The 26314-nt window shown below is 42.2% G+C and overlaps 1 protein-coding gene across 3 annotated transcripts in view; it reads left to right on the top strand.

Annotated features, from left to right (window-relative positions):
- LGR4 (leucine rich repeat containing G protein-coupled receptor 4) overlaps positions 1 to 26314 on the top strand; it is an 87643-nt gene that overhangs the window by 39373 nt on the left and 21956 nt on the right. For 2 of the 3 annotated variants that reach the window (XM_080405279.1, XM_080405281.1), the window contains exons 2-4: positions 2048 to 2119; positions 17253 to 17324; positions 18902 to 18973. In XM_080405279.1, the coding sequence (XP_080261405.1) occupies positions 2048 to 2119; positions 17253 to 17324; positions 18902 to 18973 (216 nt within the window). The remainder of the gene's footprint in view (positions 1 to 2047; positions 2120 to 17252; positions 17325 to 18901; positions 18974 to 26314) is intronic. The other variant, XM_080405280.1, reaches the window with a different exon arrangement.

Raw genomic sequence — 26314 nt, 5'->3', positions numbered from 1 at the left:
TACTCTACAGCTGCTGAGGAATGGCTCCCTTGGTTTACACTGCGGTATGAGGAATGAAGTTTTGGCCTGCTCTTCAACAAACATTAAGTTTAAAGAAACAATTGCATCTAGGTTTAATGTAGAAGTGCAGCATTTGTGTCAGTGGTGCTGGGGTCCTGTGCTGCTGGGCTGGGGGCAGCAGACCAGTTACCAGTTACTGTTAATCTCAACACAAACTCACTGGCCTCATTGACATTGTGAACTGCTGTGGGGGATTTTTTTTTTTTATTTTTTTTCCCCAGTAGCTATGTTGGTTTTTTTAAATACAGTGCCTTGTGTTGTTAGTGTAAATAAGGAAACCTATTTTAATGAGCTGTGTTAGACATTATGGTCTGGCAACTGGAGGAACAACCTGGGCACTCCTTGCAAAAAGTGGTTTAATCAGCTGCTGCAACAGTTTTGGTAGGTTCTGTGGTACTGACGTGGCATTTGGTTTGTCACAGCGTGAAAGAAGGCACAAATGTCCTGCGACACCATCTCCTCAGAAGCAGCACCCCCACCCCCACCACCCCAGTGCTCCTTGCTCCCCTTCAGGGCCTGACTGAGGGTCGGTGCTGAGTCCTGTCACGGATGGGGGCCATGGAAGGTACCCTGAATGTGAACACCTTAATTTGTCAGGGGGGGTTGTTCTTGCTGCTACAGAATTCTTCAAGGATTTGTGCCCTTCTGGTATAGCGAGAAGAGTTTAAATTAACCTTTCTCTGCCTCATCAGAAGTGGTAATTCCAGTTGAGGCAGATGTTTGAAAACTAGCGGTGGCTATGGATGAGTGAAGAACATATGCCCCAGCAGTAGATGAGGGCTGGCCGAGCTTTTTAGGTGGCAAACAAAATCTGCTGTCCTGCGTGCAGTCACCAGCCCTCCAAATGTTCATGCAGGTTCTTCAGTGGTACTGGTTGACAGTCAGTGAGATGGAAGGGGTGGTTTGGTTTGGTTTGTTTGCTTTTGACCCAAAATATGTGGGGAGGTGGCATGTGGATGCTAGAGAACAACGTGTGGAAGATGACAAGCAAGAAGGAATCACAGGGCTGTACTAAGGAGTCTCACTGAATTGCTCGTTAAACAATATGTTAAAAAAAAAAACAAACCAGTAACCAAGTAGAAAGTAAGAACTTGGGTTATGTCATGAATTGTTAGGCAGTTATGAGTTTAATTATCAAACTGAATTGTTTTCTTGCTACTTTTACTCACGTTGAGTAATAACTTGCTTAAGGACTAGATTATCTGTGATGGTTATGTAGGTGTGAGCTGAGGTGATGGCACCAAGTTTTGCCACTTACTGCTCCTTTGGAAAGAAAAAAGGCTGAACAGGTCTGCATACCTATCATGTAAGCACTTGCAGCTGGCCTGTCTCTGCTCATGGACTGAGTGAAATCTGCTTAAAACTATTACCTCGAGGACTTCTGTAGGTTTTGTAGAAAAAAGATGACTGTGGTAGAGCTAGGACATGTTTCTGCTATTCTTGTCAGTTGCTTCAGAAGCCATGTTGCCAGAAGCTCTTTATTAAGACCCAATGCATGCATTATTATTATTTTTTTAAAGACATTGTGGGATGGAAATTTGCGTTGTGGGTGGTCACAATCTTTTTTTTTTTCTTTTTTTAATTTTTTCATATGCTGTGGTTTTAGAGCGGTCTTAATAATCTGTGTTAAAATTGTATGCATGTGTAAGTTGGTAAAAAATAATGCTGGGGATAACTGTACTGTAGATCCTCTTCCAAACATGCATACCCTGTAGTTTCACAGTGAATTATTTAGCTTAAAGGTGTCAGCAAACTTTTATATCAGCTTCCCATTATGTAGGTCTTTTGTTGCGACTGGATTCTCAAATTACTGTGCTCTGAAAGTTGAGCATGCGTATTTCTAGAAAGAGAGATTACCATGTGATGCTAGAATATTTTTTTTCTGTTATCATACCTTCTGCTTGGGATTTCTTTTTCTCTCCTTCTTTTCCTACAGTGTAAAATTCCCTTACTGTTTTTTGATAAATTTATGTTTCTTCTTCTCCAGAGATATCAGCATGAACAACATCACAAGGCTACCAGAGGATGCCTTCAAGAACTTTCCCTACTTGGAAGAGCTGTAAGTATTTCACACATGTTAGAGTTTTGCTGCAACATCAGATGGCTGCGTGAAGTGGAAGGTGGGTGGGGAAATAGTATTGAGTTGAGCTGTGAACAGAGAAAAGCAATTATATACTTGAAAAAAAAAAATTTAAATCCTGTACATGTTTGGAAACCGGAACAGTAAATGCTACTTACAAGGGACTTTTTACAGTAATTATTTTAATCATGGCTAGAGCGATGACACATAGTAATTACGGTGTTATCCAAAGATAACACAAGAGGTGTGTAATTACCATTGTTTCCGAAGGAGCTACAGTATAGCTGTTGCATAAGTTCCATAAAATTTACTGAACATTTACTGAGAAAACAATCATTTACTGAACAGCTTGCTTTCCTTGCCCCCGTAGGCTGCAGCGCTCGCAAGCCCATCCTGACCGATGTCAGAAATTGAAGCTCTGTGGTACAGGGCTGCTTGTTTTCAGCTTCTCTGGCAGAAATTATTTCTCCAGTTTCCATCTCCCTCTTGTCCTGCTCTGTTTTTAGGGCTTTTTAAGATCTTACTTAGGTGATACTCGGACTTGTGAATCCTTGAGCTGCACTGAGGCTTACATGCCTGGTGTTCTGCTGAAGTGGTAACTGAGATGCCTTTGCAGAGGTGAAGCACCCTTTCAGAGCATAGCCCTAAATTAGATGGGTTTCAGAGTCAGTGAACAGGGAGAAGGCTTTGACTTTTAATTACTTCAGTAATTACTTCAGTAAGTACTACTATGTGACAAGTGACTTCTGTGTGCCTTAGTTTCCTTATCTATGAGGAGAGGGTAATGGTTCAACCTTTGCCAGAGAGTGTTGAGAACTTCCAGTAATAAGCAGGACATAAGCCATCACCATTGCAGTTTGCTCTGCTTCTCTTGAATTTTCAGTGTCGGCATTTTTCATATCAAAGGGCATTTAAAATATAAAGTAAAGCTGTCTTTATTTGTGACTTTGGCTACACTGGAGCTATGAATGCTGTGTTGAGAGATCTTTCAATAAAAGCACCTTAGGGAAGGAACAGTTCATGTCCCTAAAGAGACAAACCCTTAGGAAGTAGGGAAGCATTCTTCCAACTTGACAGGTGAGGAAACTCAAGCAAAGAAATTAAGCCATTTGTAGAGGGCAACAGGATAAATTAACCCCATAGCAAAATGGCAAATAAAGCCTTTTGACTCTGATTATTTGCTGTAACCAGTACAACCACTGCACCTCATTGGAACAAAGATACTGAGAAATTGGTAAGAGATGGGTCACTTGCTCCTGAAGAAAGGCTTGCGTTCCTGAAAGCTGCTCTGTTTTTCTTCCTTGCACTCCAGCTATGCTAGTTAGTCTAGTAGGGTGTGCTACCTCTCCTTTACAATTTTGGTGTCTCGTATCCTGATAATGTAGCAACTACCATTACTAATTCATTTAAATAACTGTGTTTTCCCTGACTCTTAAGTAGTTTAGACTTGGGTCAGTACAATTGTGAAGTGCAGTTGAGCTTATTTATGTCAGATGAATTGTCTGTGATACCTTATTTCGTGCTTAACAGGTTCTGGCTTATTCCCTCTGGTCTTGGGTATTATTTAAACTTGAGATATAGTTGAAAATATCTCATGAAAGAAAGTAGATCTAGGATTTCAGATGCTGCATGCATGTAAAGGACACAATTTTAAGAAAGGCTCTATGGCTTGAATACTTAATTAAAAAAAAAATAAAAAAAGAAATGGAAGCCTGGGAAGGCTTGCTTGGCTCAGAATATACGCTAGCCAGCATTCCCTGCGTGCTTTATAAGCTGCTGTATGTCTGTATGTTTTGTTAGACTGCATTTGTAGTCCAGTTTTTTTCCAAGTTCTTCATAGTTAGGCTTACACTGAAAGTTGAAAAACCCAAAGAATTCCGTTTTCCCAACTCCAGATGACTGGGAGATTTCATTTCTTCCCTATAAGTAATTAAGCAATAAAACCTAACTGGTGAGCGTGCATGTTGTGTAACTTCCATAAACCCTGGGGTGTGTCAGGAGGTAAATAGAAATGGCAGAGCCTTCAGCCATCGTCTATTGTGCTTGTTGCCTAAGAGCCATTTGCTACGTGTACCTCATTGTCCCCCTAAATTCTGGTATTTGGGTTTGTGAAAAAAATAGGCTAGCATTAAGCTCAGAATTATCTGTGAACACTCCGAAGTTTTAAATCATTTCTAGCACGCTTACTTGATATGTTAAAGCAACTAAAACAAAACCCCAACCACTCTACAGTAAAAATAATACTTGCCAAATGTTTAGACTTATTTGAGTTGATGATCATTCCTTAGTACAATAAGAAAAAAATATAGTTTTCATTTTATGTTCGAGTTAGCTCCTGCAGCTGCAGAGGTAGGAGAATCTCCAGGAAGATTAAAAAGAAAAACTCTCCAATTCAACAGCTCTCACGGATGCAGAAAGACAGGAAAGTCACCGTGAGAGCAGAGCTGTGAGTAGCCAGTATCTGTGTGTGGTACTCCTCAATTGAAAGCCGGTAACTGAGACTTGCGAGCTGTTAGTGACGTTTTGCAGCAGCAGCCTGCGTTAAATGAGAAGCCTCTTTGCAGAGGCTCTGGCCATGCCCATCAAGAGTGAAATGAGTAAGGTTTCTTCCTTTTCTTTAAATACCTGGTTGTGGTCATCCATGCACAAGTAAACTCCAGGTTCCCTTGCTTCAGTTCATGTTCTTCCTAGAGGGAATATTATAAAGTAGAGTGAAACAAAAGCAGCTTCCCTTCACCAGTACTGGACACATTTTTGCTATATTCTGCCCATTTTTTTTTCTCTGTGGGACAGGGCACGGAAGTTTCAGGGTCTTTATTTTTGCTGGTTGTGGACAGAAAACCCCAAACTGTCGTACTTCTTACGGTACAAGCACAGTTTTCCCTCTCCACTCTAAAGATGATTGCAAACTTTTTTCCTGGCTTTTATTTATAGTTGAACTGATCCAGATTCTGACTGCCAGGCACTAGGAAAAGTTGCTTTTTCAGCACAGAAACCTGGGTGTGAGTCTCCACACCAAAGAAAAAGAGACATAGTTAACGCAAAGTGGTGTTGAAATCTGTGCTAGAAGTGACTTTTCCATCTAGAGCTTTTCCCAAGAATTGCATGTCTAAAGCAAATGAAAATCCCACGAACTAATGGGAATGCAGTTAAGTACCCACACCACTATGGACTGGAGAAACGATTTGTCCAGAAGACAGCCCCGGATACCTTTTCCTTTATTCCGTGCTTTAGCCTTGCCGTTTGTCAAATGCTGCGGGAGGTTAGTCCCTGGCAGAGTTAGTTAATTAATATTGCAAAATAGTATCGCAGAATTTAATTGAATGTAAATGGGAGGCAATTAGATGTATTATGTAGGCGACTGAGTCTTACACAGAGCACATATAAAGAGGATGGGATTAAAAAATCATAGTAGGAGCCATTTAAAAAGGGGTTTGTCATTTCCTTAATGCAATGAATTATTTGGTAGTCTGAAGAGACTTCAGAGGATGATTTTCCAAATCCTAAAGTGAACACTAGCAAATAAAAGGAAAGAAGCAGCGTACCAGACTTGTAAAAGCTGGCTGCTCAATTAAAAGGTGCCTTCTATGTCACCAAAGGGGGAGCGACCTGGGCGCTTCGACTTATGCATCCTGTGCTGTTTTTAGATGTGCTGGGTTAATCTGGGGGCCAGGTGGAAGAGGACAACTGGAATGGAGCTAAATAGCCATGTTTAGGGAACTGACTCCCCTGAGAAATACCAAATTTGCAGTATAATCTCACTTCTTGTACCTTTGAGAAAGTGCCCTACTTGCTCTCAGCCTCGCCGTGCGTGTCACCGTGTAGCATGCTTATCATATGTCTGTAGGATCCTTGCACTATTTATAAATGTTATAAAAATTCTCCATCTCTGTGTAACTGATACCCATCTGGAAGTAATTTGCAAGTGATTGAAACAGCAATGGTCAGAGTCAGCAAGGAGCAGACCACCAACGGTTTTGCCACAGCAGTTAATGAAGTGTATTCTCCAGAAAATGCTAACATAAATATGCTGCAGCCCTGAACTTGATATGGAAACTAAAAATCCTTGAAGAACTTGGCCACAGTTTTCTAACCACACCTTAAAGTATTTATAGAAAGCTAGAAGAGGGAAATATAGTTAGATAATGGAGTTTTTTTGGAGAGCAGAAACCAGTTTCCAGTGTGAATTTTTAACTAGGAGAGCCAGGCTGTGTTATGTTTTGATGCTCTTCTAAATGGTTGCAGTTCCTTCTAATATTGAGTGTTTTCTAAAGTAATCCAAAGGATTTGAACTCTATGATAATCCCTAAAAAGACACTCTCCCATCAAGGAACGCAAATCAAAATGATTTTTATTTTTGGCCAGTTTTCCAGTCTAGCTTCAGAAAGTCGAACCACTTGAATAAGGTGAAAGTCTCCCTGAGTTAATGACTTTTTACCCTTGTTATGATTTCCACTCTTAACCCTTTAAAAATATTGTTGTATTACTTGCTATGCGCTGGTGGGGAAGGTTTAGATGATGAGGGTTTGGCTTGTCTGGCTGTTGGTCCACGTGCGAGGCGGTGGGGAGGCAGAGGGCAGCAAGCTGTCCTGCTCTCTGTCGGTGGGGTGTCCGTGACAGAGGCACGTGGTTGTCCAAAGGGGAGCCCTGGTCACCCCGCAACCGGTCAGTCCTGGGCCAGCGCTGTGACCTTCTCCAGCAAGGGTTAGGGAGGATGCTCTCTGACTGTTGTGGTCTTGAAGACCGTATTGTGCCCAGTAATACTGTGAGGAAAATAATCCCTGCTGAAAAGCATCAAGAGGCAGCAGTGCTCAGTTACCTTCGAGATGTGTGCTGATGCCAGGGTCTGCTGCGTTTCTGGGTTTTGTTCATAGTTTCGCTTCTGTGACGCTACCTTCAGAGATACATTTTTTTATTATTTTTTTTTCAGTCAAGGGAAGAACTTCATGGAGATCTTTATTTAATGGTTGGTGAGAATGGTTAGGGAAATCAAGTGATAAAATAAAGTTTTCGCTTTTCTGAAAGACAATGCTAATCTGCTTTTGGAGAGGTGAATAAATGGCAAGTGAGAGACCGCACGCATGCAACTGTGACTTTTCAGGAAAAGAAATAGTGCAATTGAACATTTGCTTGACTATTTAATTATATCCATGCTGATTACAGCACTAAGAGGTCCTGCTTAAACATCTTACCTTCCCCCATCACCCCCACCACCCTCAGCGAGAGTCTCTGATCATAGCTTTTAATTGACAAAGCATGTTTTAAGAACCTAAGGATTAATTAAAATGAGTACTGGCAGTGAAAATGAGGTGTTTTTGCCATAAGGTTGTAATCAGGGAATATCTGCAAGGGAAATGTCTAGAGTTATTTTTCCTCTTCTCTGCAGCAGAAGATGACCACCTGGCTGAAATGTCACAGCTGCTTGCTTTTGTAGTATCTGTTTCAGTGTGTAATTTAGATGGTCCCCTTCCTTCTAATACCTGCATCGGCACCAACTTGTATTATCCTTGGGGAGGGAGGGGGAGTGTCTGTCATTTTTTTATTACTTTGGTTTTATGAATAAGACGTTTTGGAGTTAAGCCAAGGCCACCAAGGCTGAGCTGTTAGTTTGGGATGCAGTGTCTTTCCTCACCTGGCGCTGGAACGTCTGGTGGAAGGAGGCTTTTTTCTGTCCTTCAGCATAGTGTCTTGAAGGTGGCATGTGAATGTTGATGAGACGGTGCAGTTTCTCTCCCTATCATAAACACGAGTCATTCAGGATTTGTCATTGGAAGCTGAATGGAGACGAAGGGCTTGTTTTGAGTAGAAAAGGTAATGATGGATCTTCATGAGGAAAGTTGTCCTGATGCCTTGTGTTAGCTAGCTGATGTGTGGGAACTGAGGCTGTGGTTAAACACTCTCCTGTGAAACTAGTTGGTACAATCGGAGACGTTACCACCCCATATCTGGCTATTCAGCCCCACTAGCAGAGACTGAGGAACGAGACGAGAGCTCTCTTCAGCTGCTGTATTACAAAGGCAGCCAGCGTAGACATCCTCTGTTGATATTTCAAAAATAGCCGGGTGACGTTGGGTTGGAAGCCGATGAGTGCTCTTCATCCATCTGCCAGCTCCGAATATTTGAACAGCTGGAGGAGGTAATTTCCTCAGTTACTTCAGCTTGAATTCCGAGAGGTAACGTTTTAATGAAGAAAATGCAAGGTGTAGGTTTCACGTGTGGTAGCAAGTTTAAAGCCTAAGCTTTGACTTGACCAGCTAGCATACATTAGAGATGTTTGCTGCCTTGTGTGCACCGGAGCTTCAGAAAGTGCGTGTTGTAACTTGCACCTTCGAATTCTAGTCAAGACAAACCTTTAGGCAAAGACTCCCAAGTAGAATTAACCACAGTCAGCTAAGATATTTTTAAACTTCACCTACTTGGTCTGCACTAGATGCTAAATGATGTTTAAAAACATGTTGGCCAACCTGTGTTTAATTAGTGTTTTCTTACCGTGCAAGTCCTAAATCAGTTTGATTCTGGATGAGTTTCAATCTTTCTGATAAAAGAATGTTATTTCTGTAGCTTGGAAGGTTCTTACTGTGTCTAACAGTTGCATATTTTTCCTGTTTGTGGGGACAGATGCTAGTAGGTTGAGTAAATTCCATTGGTTTTAGAAGATGAGGAAGTTTCTTTCCAGTTTCTGTTTCTACATGTTAATTTCAAATGTTGGCATGGTTGTGTATAAGGTTCCCAACTCTGGTTATTCTGCTGCAAGTACTTTTAGAGGGAATCTAAACTTTTTCCTTATCTGTCGTCTTCGAGTTTCAGTGTTCAGCGTTATTTGCACATGCGCATGCACACAGGAGCTGGCTTGGCTAAATGGCCTGGAGGCTGAATTTTGTGGTGGTGTTATGCTTCAAGACCTGTCTTACGAGCCTGAATTTATTACGCTGCCTGAGCTGCCAGGTTGGGGCTGTCAGAACACATAAACCAGATAAGAAACTTCTGGAGGCTGAGCAGTAGCCTCAGAAGCTCTCATGCTGTGTCTGTCCAGGTAGGGTCCCCCAAAGAGTGCTCGTCCCATGCAGTCTAGCTCCACCTTTTGGGTACAGGAATTTGAGTGTGGGACAAAAGATGTACGTGTGCAGGCAAGCAGGTGGCCAGTTCCAGGCTCGGGCCTCAAAAAGAGTCACATGTAGCTCCGCAAAAACCTTAGATAGACGGAAAAGCAGGGGAAAAAAAAATCCTGTATGTTGGAGGTAAATGCATTGCCCCTGTGCTCTGAGAAAGTAATTGGGTGCATTCTGTCATCATAGTGTCATGGTGCAACACTGTACGTCACTGTAAGAAGGCATGATAAGGAATAAAGTAATTGTTTTTACTTTCTTTCCTCCCCTCCTCTTGGGTGGTTATATTTTGTTAAGTTTTTTGTGAGTACTGAGGTACTCCTGCCTAATTAGCATTGGCAGATCTTGTCCTGGCATGGAAGTAGTAACAGTACTCACATAAAGTTCTTTTCTTGGCCTTCTATATTAAAATAAAATTCTAGATGATTCTGATATTAATTTTTTTCCCCCCAGCTGAGAGAAGGTTAACAATTGACTTAAGTCTGAAACAAAGAATCATACTGAAAATTACTCCCATTTCTTTATGGTCATTCATTGTGAAGCTGTCAACAAAACCTGGGGCTTGTATTTACCCAGTATGTATCTGAAGTGGTTAGAAAACTGGTAACAGAGGATTAATTGCCAAATAAACATAGATTTAATCCGCTTCCACATTTTGCAGTGTCACTTGCTAGATGCATAGTTGTGCAAAAGATCCCATGCCTGGAAAGCCAATAAATACCAAGGCAAGAGATGGTACGGAAAGATTGGAGCAACTTTGTGGATTTACTATCTCAGCAGTCATTTTCTCACACTCTCGTGTCTAACGATCAGCGTATTTCGTGATCTTGGAAATCTTCTGAACATCTAAATAGCACTCTCTGCTAAAAGCACAAATCTGTAGTTGATCCAGTTTTTTTCCTAGTTGATCAAGACTGAGCTTGGTTGCTTTCATCTCTGCGTCTCTGCTGTACAGATTAGGTAAGTGAAATGTTATTTATCATTTGGAAGGAGCGTGTTGATGCTGGAAGAGCTCCTGTCAGTGCAGTGTAGCAGCCCATCTGCTGGTCCGTACGGGCAGCAGAGAGCCCGTCTCCCTCATGTGCTGCCCTCTGTGCTGCTCGTGATGAGGCTGGTGTCGAATCCACAGATCTCTGAGTGCCGGACTCCTCTGAACTGGACCTGTCCACTACAGATCCCCCTCTGCTTTCGCAGCAGCGCACTGCTGTGGAGGTTGCTCTTACAGCACTGCAAAGTGCCCCTGATCTCTCAGCATCCACCCTGAAAAGCAGAAATTTTAATATTAGACATGGCTTTTTGAGGGGATGGGGAGAAGAAATAAAATCCTGAAAACCAGCCATCTCCCCCCTACTCTGCCACTGAAGTGCTTAAGTTTGGGCGTCATGGTGAGAAACATGGAATGTTTGTCTCGGTTAGCTCTTTCTCGAGTAAACATGGTGATGTCTGTAATGATTGATGATTGTGCAGTGAGAAATTAGAGGGAGATGGAAATCCAGAGCGGCAGAACCTGTATCATCAGCATATGCAGGCTCACCCGAGTGCTTTGAGGTAGCTATGGAGGGAAAGGGCTACCACAGGGCAACATGTGCAAAGGCAATTAGGGAGATGGTGGCACATTTTATAAAAAAAAATGTAGTTTGCTTTCTGCTTTGGAGGTGAGAAAAATCAAAGTTGCTTGCTGGAACAACTTGTCATTACTGCTGTAGATGAGTTGCTTCCAATTTTCAAGACATGGTGTTGTTGATTGTTTAAGACATGTCCTTGTTAGAAAATTTGTACAAACGTGTGGGTTTTTTTGCTGGAGAATACTAGCTGGGACCACAAAGGCAGTTTGCTTCAACAGCTCTGATTGTATAATAATTGTTTTAGGTTATATGTATTTCCTTCAGCGCGTATGTGGTGTAGCCTGGGGGCTCTGCTTCAAGGAGGTCTTGCCCAAATGCAGATACCACTTGCAAATTCAAAAATAGAGCATGTTTTGCATGGATGGGAATGCTTGCTTTCTTCAAAATCCATCATAATTTATGTCCCTGTTGACAAGAAAATAATATAATTATAAATATTCTTTGATAATCCCTGAAAAGCAATATCATAGAGCCATGTTTTTGTCTTGCAGTGGGTGCCGGCGACTTGCTGACAGTTTAACAGTAGAATTTATGGACAAGCTTTAGACTGCTTTTAATCTATCAGTTCGGTTTACTTAGACATTTTAAATTTTTTAGACAAGGAATGCATTTTGAAAACAAGTTATTACCCTGAAGTCCAGTATAACTGTGAGAGGGCTGTAAATGCTGGAAAGGAAAAGCTCAGGAGGAGAAGTGCCTACTCAGCTGGATGGAGTTGGTGCAGTTTCAGTGCTGGTTGTAGTTAATCGCTTTCTTTTTCAGTCCTGATGCGTCTTGGCTTCTGTACTCATGATTTTATAAATAGTGGGTGAGGCTGTATAATACTGAAAGTACTGCAAGCAGAGGAGAAGGATATAAATGCATTTTCCATTAGCAGCAGCAAAATAAAGTATCCATTTAGTTAAACTGGCGTGGAAAAATTGGGAGTAGTCTGTAGGTTATTGATGGCTTCACAGCAGTGTAGCAGGCTGCAGCTGACAAAAGTCCCAAAGGGGCTGTTTGCTAATCACAGATAAGCAAAGCGAAGTTTAGTCCGATGATAACGGCTTCCATTGACCAGCCCGGCCCCTTGCACAGCTGCCCAGCTTGGGTGGGAGCCGTCAGCGCAGGCATGCACCCTGGCCGGGAAGGGGGTCTCGGCTCGGGGGATGTGGTGAGCCCTGCTCTTCTCCTGCAGATGACCGTACCTCTCGTGTAAAGCTTCAATCTTTGATGAATAAATGGTGGCACGTAACTAACTGTGCATCATCTCTTAAGGAAACCAAAATCCGTTCCACAGTGGCTGCTTTTCTGGAATAGGTGGAACCTGAAGCTCTTTCCTTAAGTTTGAGAAAATTGAATCCATGATCCCCAGCCGGTGTGTCTGAGGCATTTTCAAAGGTTACTTTTGTTTCAGGAGAGCATGAAGTAAAATTCAAGTTGGTGTCGGAAGCACAAAGAACCCTGAAAATGGTGATGTTAGGGACAGGCATGTGAGGATGGCAGAATAGCTTGAAGTCAGAAAAACCCTAGAGAAATCGCAAAAGTGCAAGTGGAGAAGCAATGAAATACTTTCCAGTGGGATGAAAATAGGTAGGTAAAAGTTGGAGAGCTAAAAAGATCCTGAGTGGGCAGAGGGGCAGTGGTGCATGGTCTGTAAGGGATGTGGAAAGCTCAGCCTTGACTTGATCTTGAATTAGGAGTCTTAGGTCTTACCAGAAGGCAGCTGATGTACAAATAAAAATAATAAATCGGGTGACTTACTATGACACGTCAGGATTGCAATCTCTGTCCTTATACGAGTTTTCATTGAAGTACGATTAGAGTTGATCCATGGAAAAAAGTAGACAGTGTATTATTACCAGAGACAAGATGGACAGATAAGGTTAGGAGGATCCCAGAATACCACCAGGAGGGGAAAAAAAAAAAACAAAAACAACAAAAAAAAACCAACCAAAAAACATCACAGCAAAACCACTTTGTGTATGTGCATGAGATAGCCGGAAGGACAGAGGGAGACCTAATTCTTTGTTCAAGTAACCTGACGTTCACCGCCATCTGGCATGCAAGACAAGAAGAGAGGTTTCCAGGTAGCTTGTATTTCATCCTGTCAAAACGAGAGTGATGGTTTTAATTTTTAGAGACAAAAATGTATCCCTGGGACATCCTCCCTGATTTTGGAGTGACATCAGTGATCAACTTGGCTTGGTTAACATGCAGCCGGGTTGCCAGATTCATAGTTGCAGAAGTTTTAAGTTCCCAGAAGAGAGAAGGCAGTCTTTGCTGCTTTCAGAAGACTTTCAGTGCAAAACGTTATGTTTGCTCCATATTCTGGGAATGAGATACCATGGAAAATAATGCCCCAGCCAGACTGTATCATGATTTCTGTAGTAACAACAGTGACCTCTGCAGCTGGAGACCACTGGCCGTGTCACTTAAAATAATGAGTAGAGGCTATTGCTCACCTATATATATGATGGGATAGCGAAAGTATTTTGTCCCCTGTATGTCCTACTCTGTTGTCCTGCTGTGTTGAAAGAGATTCTGTCTATTTGAATTTGTCCGAACTCACAGAAATTTTGTCCCATTGGAACACTCCGTTTTTTAAAGTAAAAATAGAGGACTACGGTGTTCAATACTAGGCTTTTACAAGGAGATTGCTGACCTAGAAGGAAGGTACGGAATGTAGTCATAGGTTACAGCTGTGATTCTGCTGCAGAAACCTCCAGGGTGTAACTCAGATCCACTAATTCAGGATACCTGTGCTCCTGGGCAGAGTTTCCAAATGAGGGGAGTCAGGATTGAGGTAGCAGGAAAGCTCCTGTCCAGTGAGATACACATTTACACCCCACTTCAGGTGATGCCTGGAGAAGAGACAGTAAATGAAGTTTTTGTAGCGTCGCAGGGCTCTTGACAGTGGTCTGTGCTGCCTGTAGTGTCTCTGTGGGTGAACCTGTTTTCCAGTCCTCTCCCTTCTGGAGAAGGAGCTCTAACTAACGGGGATGTGCCTGGACTCAATAACAGTACATGGACTTTTGGACCAGGTCTCTGAACCTGTTTCCACTCGGGATGAAGAGAGGGATGGTTACATCGCTTTTGCTGCGTGAATGTAGGGCTGCCTTCGGGTGCCGCGTTGTGGTGGTATGAAGTTGTCCCACCACAGAGAAGAAGTTTCCAGAGCTGGTCCCGAGCTCTGTGAGTCTTGCAGCGAGGAAAGTTGCTGCTTTTCTGTTGTGCTGGCCTTTGGGGCTTGGTGAAGCTGTGATTATCCTTAGCCTGTTTACTCTGTGTGTGTGTGTGAGAGAGAGAGAGAGAAACAGGGGGCCTTTTAAAACACTTGGTTTATACATTATATCTGAAAATCTGAATGCAACTATTTTTGAGGCATGCTGAAAGGGGGTAGTGTGGAAAACCTGACTGGACGATTTCAGTGATGTCTTAATTTACATGTTGTACGTGTGCTATTTTGCATGCCCATATTTTTTCATTTCTCTCTTGTAAAACAAACCTGGTTAGGTAAAGAGATCTTTCCATCCTCTCGGGTGCTGCATGCCGCGGCAGAGGGAAGCGCGCTGAGAGCGGCGCGTGGTGCGTTGGGCTTCGCCTGCTGGAGAGCTGCAGTCGAACAAGCAGCCACGCTCCCCAAGGCTAGGGCCTGAATGATAAATGTATATTTGGCAAACTGATTAGTAAAGCCTTTGCACACTTGGCTAGTTGTATCCTGTTTCCTGGAAGGTTGCCAGATGGAGGAGGAACGGAAATGTAATGGATTGCAAGGGTTGGTTGGTTTTGTGTGTTGGGTTTTTTTTTTCTGTTGGTTGGTTGCAAAAAGGCTGAATAAACAGGAGTTGCCTTGAGGTAGGCAAAGTCTTGCCATTTGAAGTCAAGCAAGCCTTGCTGTGGCTCAGCTGTAATTTGTTTCCAGTGCTCTGTAGCTCGTGTTAGTGACACTCCGTGAGGTTGGGGGAGGCCATTCAACTGGATTTAGTTTAGCTTTTTAAAAACAAATTGTAATCCCCCACCTCTTCGGGGGGAGGGAGAAGTTCCAGCAGATGCCTGCCGAGCCACCCGCCGGCCCAGTTAACGGGGAGTCTCGGCAGAGCTGCAGCCAGAGCTGCCTGAAACCTTTACCAGAGCTGCTGCTTCTGGAATCCTGTGGTAGGTAATCAACATCAACTAGTAGTGTCTGAGTGCCAAAATAATTTGGTGCTATACCCTCCGTTAAATTTTGCTTGATTTAAGGATTTCTATTTTGATGTTTTTGAACACTTCTGCAAAACAGGTGTTTATTTTTAGATTAGTGGTGCTCTGGTGTAACCCAGCATGTGCCACTAGTATTTCTGTTTACAGTGAACTTCTTGGGAAAGAAAGCCATTAAATACTGCAAACTTCCCTCCACATCCCTCCCAATAAAGTTAATACAGTTGATTTTGGCAGCTACTGACAACAAAATGGGTTTTAGGGGAGTGTTGAGTTGCCATCCAGAATTTTTCTGTCCTGTTAAAAATTCGAAGTATTTGAAAAATGTTACAGCCCTGAAATCCTGAGGTTGTTTGCAGACAGGAGATTTCAAGAATAAGTATAAATTGATTCTTTTAATTTTTCTTCTGGCTTCAGAGCTGTTTGGTTATACACAAGCCATGCAGACAACCTTTTTCTCAGCAGTCAGGAGGTGTCTTTTTTTTTTTTTTTTTTTTTTTTTTTTTTTTAGGAGAGGATGCTGAGATTTAAGCTTGTCATGTTGGAGCCATAGCTGTAGTGATTGGAGTGGGCGTAAGAATACAAAGGCTAATTAGCAAGGTCTACTTTAACAAATAACAGTAACACAGTTTTCTAAAGTGGAATAGTATCTGCTGCTGTGGTCACCTTCCCGTTCACAAGAAGCCATCCTCTGCTCCCTTGGCTTATAAATAAAACAATCTACCTTTGACAAATAGATTTGATCAACATAACTAGCATCCTTTGTATCAGGCAGCATGTTATTAAGTCATTTGCTGTGTTGCAAGCACCTTTATGTAGGCATCAAATACTCTGGGTAGCCTCTTAGGTAGTTAGAAATAGGGACTAAAATAAAAACGTAATGTTCCTATGTTCTGGCACGCTGGTACTTGAGATGATGCTCTTATTAGTTCTTTCACTTGCCTCTTTGAAATAGTATTTTCCCCTTAGTGTGGCTGGCTTGCTTCACAGCACCCTGTAACAGCAGAGGTGGGGTTTGATATTCTGTAACCTTTGCACATCGACTGGTTTTTAATTATGAACACTTCCTGCACTGTACGGAGCATTTCCACGAGATGATTTCATCGCACGACCTTCTCCACCATTGCTCTTGCTTAGCTGGGATATGGAACCAAGTCTGAAAGCAGATACTTTGGCTGAAGCGATGGCATCTTTTGGCAGCTATGGATTGCCAGGTGTTCTGCATTATTGTCTTTTACCCTTAAAAAAATACCTTGTGTCACAACTATTAGCCGCTCAACAAAGGCTGGACCACACAAGGTCTGCTGGTCAGGGAAAGGGTAAAAAGATTGAAGGAAAAAAAGAGCGGGGGAAGGGGGAATGAGTTGTCTGAAAGCAGCTGTTCTAGCTGCTCTCTCTGCTTTGTGTTCTGCAGTGTCTCCTGTATTTATTACTTCCAATATCGTGGGGGTTTTCGCAATTTACTTTGTGTTTGTGTTGAGCAGTCTAAGTTAGAAACGGGCCACATCCTGACAGAGAGCGTGAGAGAGCATGGCTGAGGATCCTGTTCCCTTTCTCCCTCCCCCAAAACAGTTTTCTTTCTTGAAAAACTTTGTCCAAATAGCTGACCAAAAAGATGAAATATTACCAAGATTACGTCTTGGTATTGTCAGCAGGCATCCTGTCAATTGTCAGCACTGTGAACGTACTGCCTGCATGTGAATATCATCTTCACATTTGTGATTCTCATAGAAACTTTCCCCTGCCTTGTGCTAGCATCTAGCCATTTGTACTGAACTGCATAGTTGCTTTAGAAACTGCTATAGATTAAAAACTATAAATTAAAAACACATGGGTACCAGAGCATGTGTTTCAGTAGAGCAATGCTCAGAGCCAGAGGATCACGTTAATAGTTGGTAAATGCACTTTTCAAACCTAGTACCATAAGAAGATTTATTTTTTTTTAATCATTCTGGGTTGTGTTTTTTTTTTCCTAGGATGTTTGCAAAAGTGTATCCCTGAGGCAGAGTAATGCATTCTTGTCATGAAAAATGTGCAGTGGCTAAAATAACTGTTGCAAACTTGGAAGATCATGAATATGGCATAACTGAATGCAAAATGCTAGTTGCTTGCAAGATTTGATATATTGGTGATTTTCCTTGTTAGATGGTTGTAGAAGTACTGTATTTTGTGACTGAAATTATTATTGCAATTTTTTTCCAGGCGACTGGCTGGCAATGACCTTTCTTTTATCCATCCAAAGGCCTTGTCTGGGTTGAAAGAACTCAAAGTTCTGTAAGTAATCGGGTTTTAGAGCTTCGTAGCTAGCTGTATGCTTGCTTAGTGCACAGCCAACCTCTTTACTGGTAGGCTGGAGGAAAATATTTTTGGCTCCCCCCGCCAAATTATAGCACTACTTTTTTGTTGTTGTTGTTACAAAGCCTGCTGTAAGTGGTGATGATGAGCAGTGGTGAACTTGACTAAACTGTAGTTATTGTGTTTAATTAGAAAAGTTACTTGCTTCTGAAGTATATTTTGTAGCAGAAGAATCCTAAAAGGCGTATGTAAAGCTTTTTCTCCTCCACCCCCTCATCTTACTATGACTTACACTTACAGGTGCCCAGACATTAACAGGTAGTACTAGTATTTACAGAGATTTAAAACACTGTTTGACCTTTAAACCATCCCATACCACTGATAGAAATAAGTCCTATCATTTGATGCTTCTGTAGGTGAAAATGACTATTAGGAAAAAAAAAAATAAAAAAAGATTAGAATTGTGTGCCCTGTTTCCTGTATCTTGTTTTCCTTTCTGAGATAAGGATATTAATTTCAACTGTTTTTCCATAGCTAAGGATAAAAAGAGCTTTCTGTTGTTGGGGATTTTGAAAACCTTTCTCCAGAAATGGTAGCATTTATGCTGATGTAAATATTTTCAGTTGCTAGTAGGGTAACAGATAGTTAATTAAACAGATAGTTAAAAAAAAAAAAGTGTAAAAGGACCCAGAAGTTGTAACAAAAGAAGCACAAAGAGACAGCATAAGTGGGGTATGGATGAGGGAACTGCCCATCTGCAATACTACTTATGATGATTTATAAATTGAATGCAGAATGTCAAGGCTCTTGAAGGTACATCCATCAGGATGCTTGGCACTAGAAATGCCTGAAATTCTAGCAGCTCTTGAAAAATTTGGGACTTGGATATTAATTGTTAACTTGTCCATTTGCATTTTACACCAGTATGCCCCAAAATCTAATAAGATTTATAATGTGCAAGATCTCAGTCATTTACATTCTCTTTATAAAAGAGTTCATCATGCAGTAATATGTTGTCCCATAAGAGAAGTTCTTAAAAGACAAAACCCCAGCCTAACGTAATTCAGCTTGGCTCTAATTTCATTCTGTGTCTTTTTAATGTTGTGCCCAGAGGTGCCTTGTTGTGAACACACTTTGTAAATTAATTGTTAATGCACTGTGTATTGATGCGGCTTGAAGAAAAATTAGAGGTTTGTGTATTTTGTAGCATGTATAGGGTAATTTCATAAGAAAATAATAAAATATCATTCATTGTAGCAAATTTGTACTATTGTTAAGTTGTTCAACCTCTTCAGTGAGTTCCCAGGGGAATTTCAGTCAGGGGCTTGTTCTCTGCAGATTAATGCAGTTAATTAATGAGTTGTAAATAAAACTGAAATAGGCCATTTTTTTGTTTCATCGTTGCCTTTGGGTATCTGGTCTGGATAATTCTGCGTGCTTTTGAGTATGCTAGAGGTCTGTGAAACCTTAACAGGACCGTGGGCTCTTCTGTCACCTTTACTGTTGATAAAGATTATTGTCAAATTCCGCTTTACTGACACAGTGGCTTTTTGCAGAACACTACAGAACAACCAGCTGAAGACTGTACCGAATGAGGCCATCAGAGGATTAAGTGGTTTACAGTCCCTGTAAGTTTTTTTTTTTACTTTGCTTTTGTTCTTTTATTCTTCTCCAGGTTCCGCTTTCAGTCCCTTTGTACCCGTTTGCTTCATTCTGTAGAGTTTTGAAGTGTAACCATGTATGTGTAGTGCCATACCTGGACTTTCTGATACTGCACTTTCAACTGGAGCAAACTTACCCAACTGAAGTCCATGAAGAATTCTATTAGTCACCTTTGGTGGGGTGACCCACATCCAAACTCTTTCAAAACCCAAACGCAAAGGTACAAGATTGCTGTATAAATGCACTGGCGGTGGAGTTAAACATTTATCATCCTTCTTGCATGTCCTGAGGTGTTTAAGCAATTTTAAAATGTTGTGCAAAAGTGAATCGTGCCCAAGTCTTTTGTATCTGGACGGGGAAAAGGGGTTTCTGGGAAGGAGTATTGCTTGAGACACGCATAGTATTGGTTTTATGGGAGGGTGTTGAAATCACACAGACAGTTATGAATACCTCAGCCATTATTGCTAGTTGCTCATAAGATATTTCATATGTGCTTATACTATCTTATGGCTTATTATGTTTTATAAAGCATCTTAATCAGACCTTAATAGTTAGTTACAGCTGTCTAGGTGGTAGATGCTTATCACTGTGATGAAGAGGCGGAGCGGGGAAGGGCTTCAAAATTTTTCCTCCTTTCTGCTTGCCTACAGAGAGAGAGGGCAGATTATATGTTCTCTCGGTGCCAAAATTCAGGTTCCTGGCCTAAGATCCTGTTGCTTTCAGTGTTGCATCAGATTATGGAATGGTTTTGGAAAAAAAAAAAAGTTTTGCAAAATAACTTTGCAAACTGTTGCACAACTTTTGTAAAGGTGCTTTCTGCCTTCTCTGAAGTTGGATGTTGGCCACCTCTTTTCAGAGTTGCTCAGGTATTCCCGCCTTTTCCATCTAAAGAAAGCAGGGTAAGCAGAGCACGCGGCAGGCTAGGATTGGCCGCAGGTTATCCATGGAGCCTGTGCAGTGCAGGGACGTGCCACCCCCCAGCGCAGCCACGGCCCCACTTCTGCTGGGCTGCTCACCAGCCAGGACCTCCCGCACGCCACGGCTCGCAGCAGGAGAGAGCGGTGAGGTTGGATGCCACCAGCTGGCATGGACTTGTCCAGGTTTTTCGATTCAAGAGTAGGATAGATAGAGGTTTCCATTTGCAGCCACTTTTCAAATTTAATGTCCACGTTTCCCTCTTGCTGTAGTGCGTTGTGTAGCAGAGGGAGTAGCTTGGTCTTGAGGGCTGCGGTCTGCTTAGTGCAAATACTAGTGCATTGTAATAAAAATCCTTCAAATTACTTGATGTGAAATAACCCTTTTGTAATTATTTAAAAAAACAAAACTCCTTCCTGGCTTCCAGCACTTCTGTGATGCCAAAAAAAAAAGAAAAACAAGCTACTTTTAAAAATACTTTTGTTGTCTACAAATCATCCATTTCGTTTTCAATGAACTTGCCTTTTCTCTACTTGTGTACAGTAACGTTTGTTCCCTAATTAAAGTTTAAAATAGTAAATCTCCAGTTGCTGGTTTGCTGATAATTTTATGTGCGGAAGGGACAAAAATAAGGGAAAAATAATGAGTATATAAATTAAACCAGCACCACTCTCTTTTATGTTCTTTCTTTTTTTTTTTTTAATGATTGGAAAGAAGGTGATGTTAGAGCCATTTAAAAAAAAGCAGACAGTTGTTGGAAAAATTAACGGAATGATTGTGTAATACTGTATAATGTAACCAGTATAAGCACTTGACAGAACATTATTGTAATTTAAATATAATGGTAACAATTTAAAGCTTGGTGAGGTTTCCCTTTCTGGGAGCTTCATTTTTCATAGGCAAATGATAAACTGTATCAATTCTGAGGAAAACCAAATTGAGATTTCAGAATAGGTGTTATAAATACGGTGGGTAAATCAAACTGGAAGTCATCAGTGTCAGAAGCTCTGGAAGATTTTTTTTTTTTTTTTCCTCCTCCCACTGCTGTGGATCAGGCTTTGGGTTTTGCCTCTCTCTGTTCCTGAGGATATCTGTCTGTATTGCAAGATCCCCATAACTTGTTCAAATTGGCAGCAATTTGAGAATAAATTGGTGTTTTGAGACAAGTATAATGAGAAATGTAAAGCTTTTTTCCCATGCAATTTGTTTGAATTCCCATGCAATTTTCACCAGAATGCATTTCTGTCATTTTAAGAAAATTCAGGAAAACTCTCAGTTTATTGCCTCGCTCATAAACTTACAGTGTAATTATGCATATCCCCTGCTAATGTCGGGAGCGCCTTCTGGCAAAGGAAAGTCAGGCTGGTCCTCTGAATTTTGTGTGTGAGCATGGTAACCTAAGTGTCAGCATGCTGCTTTATTAATTTCGAAAGAAGGAGAGAAAAAAAAAAAAAAAGAGGAGGAAACAGCGAGTTAGTTATTTTCCTCCAAAGGAATTTGTGTCAAAAATGAATTTCAAGCTACTGAGCTCCTGTGACCTTCTTCTAAACCCAACAACTCTGCAGAATATATGTTAGAAAACCTGCTTCTACCTTTTTAATAGATAACCTCCTTCCAAAACCTGCAAGTTTAAACATCACTTAACAAACTCTGTCTTGGCAGTTTCCCAGTTTGCTCTGAAGCATCTTTAGGGGGATTTTTTTTTTTTCTTGGTGAAGGCACAAATTACTTGCTCATAAAACTTCATAGTATATTGATAATCATTTGGTTTGCAGCCCCTGTAGAACTCTGCAATTTCTCTCTTAATATGCTCCAATTCCTAGCTGCGTAGGAAGACGGTTGCCACACTGTATGTATTAACAAGCCCCGTAAACATAGCTGGGTGGAAATTAAGAAGATGGTTACAGGAGCTTCATGATCTGTGATGTTTATATGATAGCTGGCGAGTAGCCACTCTGGTTCAGAATACTAAATGATAGCTCTTTATTTTTCTGTTTACATGGGATATTTTCCCAGCTTTGGCCTCCGAAGGAGAGTTGGAATAGAGTTGGGGTTTTTTATTGAGGTGAAATCTAGCAAAATGAGTTTTACGGAGTGGAAGCTCACTGTCTAGCACCCCAGAAAAAATTATCTGATGGGATGTATTCTCACGTTGTGAGACGCCGTGATACCTGGGGCTGTGGGACTGCATGACTGAGGCAGAAGGCACTGGTTGCCTGGCTTGTGCCCCTGGCTTTGGGTAGCAGAAAAACCTGACAAATAAGGAGCTTCGCAACTATAGACAGTAGTCTTTGATGCATTTCAATTCCTGCAAAGCATCGAAGGTGAGGTTTTGCTATCGCAAGGTAATGAAGTGGCGTACTTTGTACTTTAGATTTGGAAGTGGTGTCGGTGAAGTTTATTGGCGACCCAAGGGTCACAGGGAGAGCCGGAGGTAGGGAAGCGGTGTGCTGCTCCAGCAGCCTGGGCAGAGCCTGAAAGGACCAGGAAGCCTTTTCAGAGGGTCACGGCTTTAAGTGCCTTAGCGTATTTGACTGGTGGTGACTGACTTCGGTAACGCTGCTTGTTCTTTCTGAGCTTTGACCCAGAATGCGGGGATTTGTAAAATGGTTCTGTAAACTACAGTAACTTCTAGGGTTGCTCTAATTCACCCAGAAACCCAGCTATGAATTCTGAGTCGTAGCACAGAATATTCTAGCGCAATCCTCAGTGTGTGACTAATACTAGAACTATGTTACTTAAAGACTTCTACATGCTTTGGAAAGGAGTGTTGTGTTCCATTTAAATTAAAAAAAAACCCTAATTGCCACTAATTTTAGCAAGCATTTGCCATCAAATCCAGGAGTCGTTTTTGAAAGCTTGTCAATAGCTGCTATCGGAGCTATTGGAGATGATTTATGCTAATTGTATTCAGGAATCACCGAGTTACTGTCCCTGCACATGTGCGCACATGCCCGCACACAGGCAATATGAAGGCATTCTGCAGCAGCAGTTCAAAGCGCTGCAGCTACGCTGTTATGCCAGATTCCCAAACTGCGGGTATTGGGATGCTGCCAGTGTGGTACTCAACAGCGATAGCTCCAGCCTTTCTCTTCGTGTGGGTGTTCACCTGAGCTGCAGGGTAAGTGTCTTCATGCATGTGGTCAGCAGTCATTTTCTGCGGTGCCCGGTAGCAGTTCTGGCTCCCGAGCCTGGTCTGCTTGCCGCCGCCGCTGCGGCATCATAACCAGTTTTGCAGTCTGCCTTCCTATCTCAGAAGGCTGGAGCAGGCTGGAGGCAGGATGAGGCAGGAGACACGAACATGCTAAACTGGGATGTGATTATATTTTCTGGGAGAGGCAATCGGCTTGGCCCAGGCAGGAAAGACTGTGGTCCTGCTGTGGGATTGAAAGGAGTGAGAGCAAGACCTTGCTTTGCAGGGTAAAGATGTACAGTAGAAGGGTGGGGACAGAGGATGGAGGCGTATTGCAGTCAGTCAGGACATTTAAAATATGTGCTGTAGCACATAATCTGCTACAGCCTTTGCATTTCTAGCTTTTCCTAATTTCAGGAAGGATTTCTTAAGCCGATCAAGTTACATCTGTTTTTATTAACAAAAAACCCAAACCCAAATCTAATTTAGAAACACTCTGCTAGTACCGTAATGAAACTGCACGGCTCTAGGCGGTAATTAACTTCGGTGACAATTTTAGTAGCATAAACCATAAGTACGTTGAAAGGTGTCAGAAGGGAAGATCCCTGAATTTGAAGAGGACTGTGCAAACGCTGTCTTGTATCAGAAAAATACACAGTCCTTTTCCAATTCTGCTAATTTTTTAAGAGTGTTTTGTGACTTTTTTGTGATTCTGGATTATAGAGTTTTGAAAGACAGGGGTATCTGGGAGGATGGTCTTGTCAGGGAGATGTGGAAGATGTTAATTAACAGCAGTGGCTAAATGAAGTTAAGAAGTGTTATATGGTCTTGCTTGTAGTGTGCAGCTTTAACAGTGGCAGGTGGTTTTTCAACTAACCCAACTTTTAATGGGTTGTCTTCAGAGGATTTTTTAGTTCTGTGCTTTGCTGTTATTAAAAGGTTAAAGGGGACCAGCCCTCAAGTGAGTCTGCCTTAAGCTACAGGATTAAACTATTGGCACCAGAATGGGAAAGGAAGAAGTTCACACACATTTTCTTTTCACCTGCAGAACCAAGGCAAACTTAAATATGCTGAATATGCTGTTCTCCCTTGCATTTTTTATTTTCAAGTAAAGTATGTATAAGAGCTCTCCTAAGCATAATTGATTGTGCTGAAAAATCTTTAAATATGCAGCACTTTAAGTATACTGCTTCATGAACTTTATGAACTTGCTGAATGACAAGAGCCTCATTTTTCTGCGCCATGTTCTCTTTTGGAAGCTGTTCTGGTTTCTTGAAAGTGAGGTAGGGGCATTTCTTGTGAGCATCAGGAATCTCTGAGATTTTTGTAGCTCCCTCTCCCCACGCACTCTCCAGTTGTCTGGGCTTGCTTCAGGAATTGCTAATGTTTAAATAAAAATCAGGAAATTATTTAGGAACAGAATAATCAGTGCAAGTTACACAGCAGGTAGGTAAAGATCAGCTGAATCCTCTATGAGTAATTTGCAGCAAACTTTGTATGATCTCTGACTGGTACCATCTTAAACATTTAAATTGGAGAAATAAATGGGCTGGCACGTCAGTACCGGTGGCTGCAGTAGCTCTGGCATGTATCATTTGTGTCTGAGAGCTGCTGTAAATTTGTCTTTGAATAAAGCAAATCCTTGTATTGATGTTCTCAACACCTAACGTACAGAGAGCTGCCGCTTGATAAAGCGAGCAAACGTGCCGAGTATTTTAAAGTACCTCTGTTAACACCGTGGGTTTATTGCCTTGCATTGTAGCAGAATTTCCTAGGTACCAGGCTTATCAGTACTCAACTTCAAAACCTAAAAATCTACTCCACTGTTATTTGAGTGATTTCTTTGTGGTTTTTGAAGGAGCACTTAAAAAGAGCAAAGTTGTTTAACGATTGCCATTGAGCCGAAGTGGTTTAACATGAGTTGGGAGTGATTTTCTTTTCATGAACGCCAATGTTAAACTCCTGCTACTAAGTACAAGGCTGTTAAAATTTCCTAGTGGCTGAAGCCTGGAAGGCTGCGCGTGGTCGCAGGTGAGAGCTAGTGAGGCTGGCATAGGAGCCGAGAACAAATCTGCGACGGTCTCCTCTTCCCAGGCACACAGCGTTAACACAGTGTGTGGCAGTACGTTCATTATGAATATTATTACGAAGGTGACGTTCACAAGATGTGTCTTGCATCCACAACACCCAGGTGTGTTTTGCGGCGAGGTGCATGGCTGGCTCCTTGGGGAGCCTCTACAGTGATGGTGGCTTGTCCCAGGAGAGCCTGGAGGGACGGCAGGATGAGAGCAAAAGACGTTTTTTTGGTTCTCCCCTTACAAGCTTAGTGCCCAGCTCTGCCCCTCGCCTTCCTGACCCCTCTGGGCCAGCAGGGGTCACACAGAGCTGCAGATCTGGCAGCCTGGCTGCACAGTGACCCTGCCTGCGTGGCCCTTCGGGAGGATGGGGAAAGAATAAACCAAATGTTCCTCCGGTGCTGCCCAGGGCAGCTGGAGGAGATGTGTCAGCGTGGTCCCGGAGGCCTCCCCGGCGCTAGCTGCTGGGGACACAGGCTGTAGGGCACCTGTCCTCAGCTGTGCTGCTGGGCAGCCCAAAAGGGGCCACCACTATCCTTTCCTGGGTGGTCACCTGGCCGTTGAGCCTTGCTAACCCCATAAGTGGGCACTGTACCCCGTACCGGCACTGCCGTGCCCGCTCCATTGGTGAGCAGAGCTGCTGCTGCGCTTTGGTGTGGTGCAGGAGGGGCTCGGCTGCCTCCGGGGAGGTCCTGGGGAAACATAGGAGATGCGCTGACACTTCTCTTAAGCTCCCAGTGCTCCAGAAATGAATAAACGTAGCAATGTGTTTTCCTGACTCTCCCTGCCCATCCCCAGTGCAATGCATTTCAAGAGCCAGGTCTGTGCAGTGCCAGCTGTCTGCTCTCCGTACACCAGCCTACGCATGGCAGGCACAGCCCAGGATTTGTAGCGAAAAGCTTTATGAAAACTTGAAATGTGCTGGAGTCAGAATGATATTTTTGTGTGCATTTCTATTACCATATAAATAAATATTAAAAATCAACAATACATGCATGTGTTTAGACTTTGGAACTTTTATTCACTCGGATTGAGGTAGGAGTTCATATTGGTTTTACAATTTCCTTCGAGCAGAGTTGATTGTCTGAAGACCTTTAAGTTGCTGTGTTCTTTACTTGTTTTAACGATGTCAAATACTGATACAAGAGCTGTTGAACGTATAGGTTTCTGTCATCCTCATGCTC

The sequence above is a fragment of the Falco punctatus genome (genome assembly GCF_963210335.1).
Source record: "Falco punctatus genome assembly, chromosome: 10".
NCBI classification, from domain to species: domain Eukaryota; kingdom Metazoa; phylum Chordata; class Aves; order Falconiformes; family Falconidae; genus Falco; species Falco punctatus.
This window is presented reverse-complemented; position numbering and strand designations above follow the sequence as displayed.